Raw genomic sequence first — 8,264 nt, 5'->3', positions numbered from 1 at the left:
GCGAGCGCAGGCGCGACGCGGCGCGGCGGTGGCGGCGGGGACGCGGGCAGCCCCCGCAGGCCCGGCTGCCCTCCGAGCGCCACTCGCTCCCGCAGGGGCCTCCGAGCCCCGAGCCGGACTTCTCGGTGTTCAGGGACTTCATCAGCCGCAAGGTGGCGCTGGCGGACGGGGACCTGTCGGTCCCGCCCTACGACGCCTTCCAGACGTACGCCTTCGAGGGCGCGGACTCGCCGGCCGCCTCGCTCAGCTCGCTGCACAGCGGCTCGTCGGGCTCGGAGCAGGACTTCGCCTTTCTCAGCAGCTGGGGCCCGCGCTTCCGGCCCCTGGCCGCGCTCTACGCCGGCCACCGCGCGGACGACGAGGCCCCGGCCTCCTAGCCCCCGCCCTGCCGCGGCCTCTCCCCGCGCTGCCCTGCCCACCCTCCCGCCTCCCGGGCCGCCGGACCGAGCGCAGAGCGGACTCGACAGGGCGGCCTCTCCCCCTCCAGCGGCGCAGCTTTGGGGTCCAGCGGTGCGCAGTGATGGCCATCGTCATTAAAGGGAAGGAGACCGGGCGCTGCGTGGCTCTGGGTTAGCAAAGGAGATGGAGGAGGCGTCGGGGCGTGGGAACGGGCAGCTCACTCATCCTAGCGTGGAAGGGACGCTACAGCCAGGACGATGCCGACACGCGTCCCTCCCAGGTTTCCTCTCATCAAAAGGAAGAGGAAAGAAGGGCTGTTCATTTATTAAGCACCTACTGTGTGCTAGGACGCTGTGTGGAGACCATCTTAGTCGTCACAGAAACCATGAGGTGGGATCCTGCAGGTGCCAGATGGGGAAGTCCCCCCAGAGAAGGGATTGTGACCTGTCCAAGGACACCCAGCCAGCGAACGGTGCAGCCTCTGACACGAGCCGGTTGCCTGGCCTTGGTCAAGTCACTCCATTCTCTGGGCCTCAGTTTCCTCATCTGTCAAATGAGGTTGACAACAGAACCTACCTCGAAGAATTGTGAGGATAAGAAGGGTTCAGAAGTGTCAAGTGGTTAGGGCAGTGCCTGGCACATAGTAGGTGTTCAATAAATGCTAGCCTTTGTTACTATTATTATTTCTGTCTTTATTAGAAGCCCAGTGTGTCTGCCTCCAATTCTGAATTCTCTCCGTGGCCCCAGATGCCTCCCCTTTTCCCTAGGTCCCCAAGGGAGAATGAATTGGTCCCAACTCTCAGTTCCCCATCCTACCCTGAGAGGGAAATAGGGATGTCCCCGGTGACTGTGGAGCCTTCCAGAGTCTCTGGTCACATCAACATAAGATATTTGGCAGGAGCGTCAAGAGAAGACAAGCTGGACAGCTTCCAGACCTAGACAGAGGTCAGAAGCCAGTGGGCACTGGGGGACTTGTCTGTCGGATCTGGAAACTCATGAGTTTCCATCCCTGAACCCTAGTTCAGGAACCCCTGCACAAAGTCATCTCAAGAGTTTCCGACTCCAAGCCATGATTATGAGGTGTTGGCTATCTGTCTTCCTGCTGTAGTCCCACCCGGAGGGGCTCCTTCCTTCGCATCCATCTGATGTGAGTTCCAGCTCGTGCTAGCTGGGCATCCTCCATCAGCGTCCTCGGTGGCTGAGCCTCGGTTTCCTTACCTGTAAAGTGGAGAGGATGACGCTTCTTCCCTAAAGGGTTCCGGAGGCTTAAAGGAGATATGAATGATAAGCTCTGGTCTGGTGCCTTCCTGGCCCAAGGCAAGGGCTCCATACGCGTACATCAGCCTTATTTTTAGGCTCCCAGAGAGCGTTCATTCATTCCCTCCACATTTGCCAAGGTCAAGCACCGTGTCCTGGTGCCTTGCCGGGGTTATTTCGCTAAGTTAGGCACTGCCAGCCGATGCTCGGGTGAGAAAGCGGCAGCTTGCATGGCCGGTAGTCAGTCCTGCCTCCCGCAGCTCAAGGCCTAGCTGGGGAGGGAGAGAGTCAGGGACAGAAACAGCCAACAATTTAATGTTTGTTTGAGATGTAACAGAATGAACTAGAACACTGAGAAAGGAGAAAAATCCGGGAGGGCTTCCCGGAGGATGTGACTCTGGCTGGGTCTCGAAGGATGCCTATGAGATCGTGTGAGCCAAGCCAGGAGAGGAGTCTGCAAAGGCGGGTGGGGCAGGGTGCAGAGCACCGGAGCCTCAGGAAGGCCGCGTGCCCCAGGGCTGGATCTCGGGTGGAGGAGTAGTGGGGGTGAGCTTTTCTGATGATGTGGTGCCGTGGAGAAGGGGCTGGGGAGGGGTGCACAGCCTTCAGCCACCGCCTCCTTGTGCCGCGACCCCTCGCCGGCAAGGGGAAAACACGACACAGGATTCTTCTTTCAGCAGTTTATTCAGGCCTTGAGTCATGTATCATCTTCTAGCGCCCGCCCCCGACACGCCCAAGCACAGCTTAATAAAGCCCCCCGCATCCCAATCCCAAGCCGCCACGTGGATCTCTCTCATAGGGTGGTAAGGGATTGCGCGCCAACTCTCCATAAAAGGAGTTGTTTATCACAGGCCACAGTGGAAGCCGGCGCCATCTTCTAATGGCGGCCACGGTCTATAAGAATGGCTTACCACATCCTTGGCCCCATGAGGTCCCCCAGGAGGAGAGCCAAATCCAATCCTCTGCCTGGTCAGGCCAAGAACAGGCCGCCCCAGCTCCAGGCTCCGGCTGGGTGCAACCAGTTCCACCAAGGAGCTCGAGAACGAAGGGCCTCCTTAAAAGGCAGCTGGGAACACAGTAAGAAAGAGACCCGTCCCTTACTGTCCCCGTTACCGTTGTTATCGTGGGTTAAAAGACCATCCGGGGTCCTGAGCAAGAACGGATGGACAGTTGACGGAGAATTCCAGAACCAGGGTATGAGTGGCAATGACGGGGAGGAGGAGGGGGGCTGCACACTTATGTGGCACCTGCTGCATGCCAGGTGCAGTACTGAGCACTGTACATAATTAATACTGATGAAGGTCAAACTCACAGACAGAGGACTCTGTGGTCGTGGGGCCTGGCGCTTTACATAACGGGTCTTGTTGAACTTTAAGCAGGTGATTTTCTTAGCCCTCCCTTAGGAGGAGGAGATATAGGGGCCTGGGACGGTTTTACGCGCCCCCCCGCCCACCACACGGGCTCTGCAGGGACCTAGAAAACCAGACTCCCAGTGGAGTATGCAGAGTGGGATGGACAGGAGAGAAGCCCCTGGGGAGAAGGGGACATGCACCCGATGGTGGCAGAGCCGAGGAGCGAGCTGGCGAGTCCGCCCGAGCCTAGGTGTGCATCTCTGTGGGCACCAACGTGTGGGCATCCTCACGAGGCTGCAAACATGACCCGGGAGGAGGGGAACCCCCCACCTCCTGATGCAGGCGGCTCAGAGAGCGGGCTGTTGTCACAGGGGGCAGCTGAGCGCCCGCATCCGTCACCCAGCCGTCATCGCCAGCCACCCCCAGGTCACAACTCGGCAGCTGCACTTACCTCCTGCCAGCAAGCGCGCTCAGGCGGGCTCTGTCACTGGCCGCTGAGCCTTTGGAAAATGTAACCCTGTCAGCCCTCACACTGATGCGGAGGCCTCACGCTTCAGTGCATGCACACGGGTGCAGGAGCATGCTAGTACGTGACACACGCACACATGGCACCAAGATGTGTCCCCCCCCAGCGTACCATGAAGACGTGTGCGTGTTCACTACACATACACGGTGCATCCCTGCAGGTCTGCAATTGTGGTCACGTGCCACCACACCCTGCGTGCACTAGAGGCAAACACTCACGTGGACACCCATGTTTCTACACGAAGCACATACCTGCCTCCCCAGGCGTGTTCCCCTACATGCGTGGACAGGTGTGCCCACGGGCGCTCTTCAACGAGCAAACATACTTTACCATTTGGACATGACACACGTGTGCCCCCAGAAACTCCACTCAAATGCACAGCACACGCATGTGTGTGTTCCCAGTTGTGCTCGTACACACTACATAGACCTCTGTGCATTCGTTCATGACGCATTTGTGTGCACGCGGGAGAAAACACACGTAGCTTCAGGAAGTCTGCAACACACCCTCAATTCGGGCACGATTGCACTTCTGGACCACTTGTTCTCAGACACCTAGCCACCTCTGCCCCTGCACCTTCGGGCAGGCCCTCCGTGGTCCCCACAGCCTGTGCCACATCTGCCTGACTTCACAGACACGCACACAAATGACACGTGCCTCCAAAGCCCGTGTCCCACACGTGGATGGAGTCGGATCCGTGGCCGCACACCACCCCCGGGGTGCAGCCCGCCCAGCCCCCGATGGGCAGGTGTGCTGGGCAGCAGGAGGTGCCACACAGAAACCGCCACTCTTGCAGAATCGCATCTGCCACAAACTCCTCGTCTGCTGTGCAAACGATGATTAAATGTTATTGTGCAGGAGAAGACGCAGGGAGGGACTCATTAGCTTCATTGTCAGGAAGGACTCCGTGGCTCCAGCTCCCAACGCCGAGGCTGGCTTAACCCGCTGCGAGCCGCGGGACAACGAGCACAGACGTGGGCTCGCAGGGGACACAGACCCGAGACGGAGACGGCCCTGTGGGCCCACAGGAGCCAACCCAGAATCAGAGGGCACCAGATGCTGCAGCCTCGCCCCTTATTTGTGGGTGGCCAGCTCATCTGTCACCCCCACTGTGTCCCCAGAATGTAGAGGTACAGATGCCGTGGTCCTCTGGGCATCCAGAGGGCACTTGTTCAGGAAGCAAAGACACACACAGGTCAGCCGGAGGACAGGCCTGCAGTCAGCCCCCCAGAGAGCTTCGCCTCTTCCTGAGACCAACGGGGAACCCGGAGAGGTGCGGGGACAGAGCTGGCCATAAACACAGGGCACCCACTAGGTCTGAATTTCAGATCATTGACAAGTCACTTTCCCAGTATTAGACCCTGCAGGACATGCTTAGGCTGAAACCCTTACACGTCGTTTATTGAAACTCACATTCAACTGGGAATCTTGTCTTTCTACTCGCTGAACCTGCGACCTTATGTACAAACTGTGTCTAGAGAGATCCCCTGGCCGTTGTGCTCAGGGTGGGTTAGAGGGTAAAGGAAGAGAGGGGATCCAGTGCGGGTGGGAGCAGGTGTCACAGTCTTGCCTTCGCCTTGATCACTTGAGACCCATGTTTTATCTGGACGTCCCCCAGCCTCTACCACAGCCGGGTTTGCAGGGACTGTCTCAGCCAACACAGACTGAGCAGAACTGGCGTGAGACAGCTTCTGGGTCATCCTTAAAAGACTGCTGGCCCGTGCCTTTTGCCCCTTCCTTCTGCCCCTTCTCCTTTCTGCTGGCTGCACACATCTGAGATGGCTGGAGCCCAAGCAGCCACCTTGGACCATAAGGTCAGAGGTTATAGCCTATGGAAGGCCAGACAGCAAACCAGAGGTTTGGATCCCTTTAACCTCGTGGAGCCCCCACACCTGGCCCCACCTTCCCACGGCCAGGCTTACTGAAGTCACTTGTTTGGGTCTTCTGTCCCAAGCCGGCAAGCCAACTCTAGCTGGTACAGGAGTTGACACAGGAATCTGAAAGAGAGAGATTGAAGCCCAACCGGGGTCAGCAACAGTGGACCTGAGAGCCGTCTAGAAGGGAGCCTGACGGAGGGATGCTGGAGATGGGGGTCAGAGGCGTCAGGCTTGAGTGACAAGGGCGTCAAAGCTGGTAATGAGCCCGGGACCCAGGAGGGGCCTCGGTGTGGGGTCAGGCGCAGTCGGTCTGATTTTGGACGCGTGGAGTCTGAACGGGGAGGCCCAGGGAGACGGACTGGCCACGTGTCTACAGTCGGACCAGCAGGGGAGGCCAGGACCAGAGGTCAGGGTGAACTCGGAGGAGCTCCAGCGTCAGGGAGAGGGGGCGGAGCCCCCCGGGAGCCCGCGTGTCCCACTGTGGGTGAGGGCGGCGGGAGGGGGCCACACTGTCCCCATGGCTCCCTCCTGACCTGACATCCAAGAATCTTGAGATGTGACCGGAAGCTACTTACTGTCCTCTCTGGAATTTAGTTCTCCTTTGGAAAATGGGCGTAAGACAAGCCCCTGGGCGGGAGGCTGTGGGCGCCCACCCTGAGGCCCAGCCCTGGCAGAGAGGGAGCCGGATAAAGAGCAGCCGTCGGGGCGCCAATGAGGGGCCTGGTGGGGGAGGGGCGGGGTGACTTGTCCTCTTTCCCACCCGGCTGAAGAGTGGGCACCTGCTGCATACAGGACAGAGAGCTCTGCAGGAGAGAACTGCTGAAGTCTGGGCCCGGGGGGGTTGCCCACTGAGCCTCGTCCTAGTCGTTTTACATTTCCTTTTGTTTGTTTGTTTTCTTTTTGAGACAAGGTCTCACTAAGTTGCTGAGGGCCTCCTAAATTGCTGAGGCTGGCCTTGAACTTGGCCATCCTCCTGCCTCAGCCTCCCCAGGTTGGGATTACAGGCGAGCACCACACCCAGCCAGGACGGGGTTACTCGTTGGGTTAGTGACCACTGGACTCCAGGATGACCTCGTCTTGATGAATGGCATCTGCAGTGACCCTGTCTCCAAACAAGGCCACCTTCTGAGGGAGCATGGGTCCAGGCTTCAGCAGGGGAAAGCCGGGGACACGACTCACCCGGAACCCCTCCTTCCCGTCTCAGCTCCAGCTCTGGCCACTGCCCCCCGCAGCGCCCATGGTGGAGGCTCCATCCACGCGGTCAAAGGGAGGAGGCCGGGGGCCCTGACCACCAGGGAGTGGGCAGTATTTCCCCTCCCTGCCCTCATAGCCACTGATCTTCTCAGATGTCCCACCACACACATGCGTGCACACACACACTCACACACACACACTCTCACACACTCACACACACTCACACTTTCCAAAGAAACCCAGAGACGCGCCCCATGCCAAGAGTCACACACACACTGAAGGACGCCTGTGCAGAGCCACCCATAGATCCACGCAGATCCACGCAGAACTCTGTACAATACACACCTGCTCACACACCTGGTGACACGCGGACACGGATCACAGCTCACACATCCCCAGACACACGCACGTGTGCACAGGGGGAGTGACAGTCCCGTGGACAGACGCGGGGCACATTATGTTCTCGTGATCGCGTTCACAACACAGGCTGGCGCACATTGCTGGGGTGCACACACCCACGCAGAGCACCAGGCCCAGGCCCTCACGGCACGCACACCCACAGATACACGCCAGGCTGTGTGCACTCCCAGGCTGCTGGTCCCTCGTGGTTGGCAGGTCCTGGGCTCCCGCCCCGACCCGCTGGCCCTACGGCTCACCATCCACTCGCTGGTAATTGGAGGCAATTTAATCCCCATCCTGCCAGCCAATCACCGCCCCGCGGCAGGCAGCCATCAAAGTGCCCCCGCCACACGGGCAGTGAGGCAGAGAGCCTGTGTAGTCGGCATGGGGTTTACAGACCCAGAATGCACACGCACACGCACACGCACAAACACGCACACACACAAACACGCACACACTGCTTTCCTGAGACGCACGTGCACCCACCGTCTCATATCACAGAACCACACTCGATGGTGCCCACAGCTACATGGGCACAGACGGTGCCTCTGCCTCTAGATACCCACAGTGGGTAGTGCACGTGTGTGCGGCGGCCTGGGGCCTGCTCACGTGTACAAGCTCACACACACTCGGCACCTTGATGGAGACACACACGCATAGCTACACAGATCCCACGCTGGGCTTGGTGACCATCCAGGGGTCTCTGAGCATGTGTGCCCGCCCACCCAGGGTGACAACCAGGAGGAAGGGGCGCAGGGCAGAGGGCAGATCCCCCCAGGCCCCGGTGTGTCCACTCCAGGCCGGGCGTTCCCCCAGCTACAGGCTCGGTTCCCTGCCCAGCTGGGCTGATTTCCCAGGGGAGGGGCTGGGCCCACCTGTCAACCTGCTGTTCGTCACTCCATCATGGCCGGTGCGCTGACATTCAGAGCTGGCGCCGAGATGATCGCATTTAGCTGTAATGTGCCACAGATTGCACTGACATTTGGAAAATATTCCGCCTCGGGACCCATTCACTTCCAACTTCTTTCCTGGAAGGGGAGAGAAGTGGCAGGGACGGGCAGTGAGGGCCTGCGATGTTCCACGGTGTCCCCCAACCCGCGGGGCTGAGAATCCCGCCTCAGCTCCCGGAGGCTCACGCACCTGCCCCTCCCCCCTGCTTCCACCTGGGAAAGAGGTCGGGAGCAGCAACAGCAATCCCCCAGGCGGAATACTATACAGCACTTCTTCCCTGCACAGGCTCTGCCGGCAGCCCCCCACGGG

General features: G+C 59.6%; 1 protein-coding gene across 1 annotated transcript in view; it reads left to right on the top strand.

Annotated features, from left to right (window-relative positions):
* Cdh22 (cadherin 22) overlaps nucleotides 1-511 on the top strand; it is a gene marked incomplete at its 5' end in the record, with an annotated part of 63,579 nt that extends 63,068 nt beyond the window's left edge. Inside the window, 2 exon segments of the mRNA XM_048811933.1 lie at nucleotides 11-36; nucleotides 39-511. Of these exon segments, the coding sequence (XP_048667890.1) occupies nucleotides 11-36; nucleotides 39-377 (365 nt within the window).
* Nucleotides 512-8,264: the final 7,753 nt, after the last annotated feature.

Source organism: Marmota marmota, unplaced genomic scaffold, assembly GCF_001458135.2.
Source record: "Marmota marmota marmota unplaced genomic scaffold, marMar, whole genome shotgun sequence".
NCBI classification, from domain to species: Eukaryota; Metazoa; Chordata; class Mammalia; order Rodentia; family Sciuridae; genus Marmota; species Marmota marmota.
This window is presented reverse-complemented; position numbering and strand designations above follow the sequence as displayed.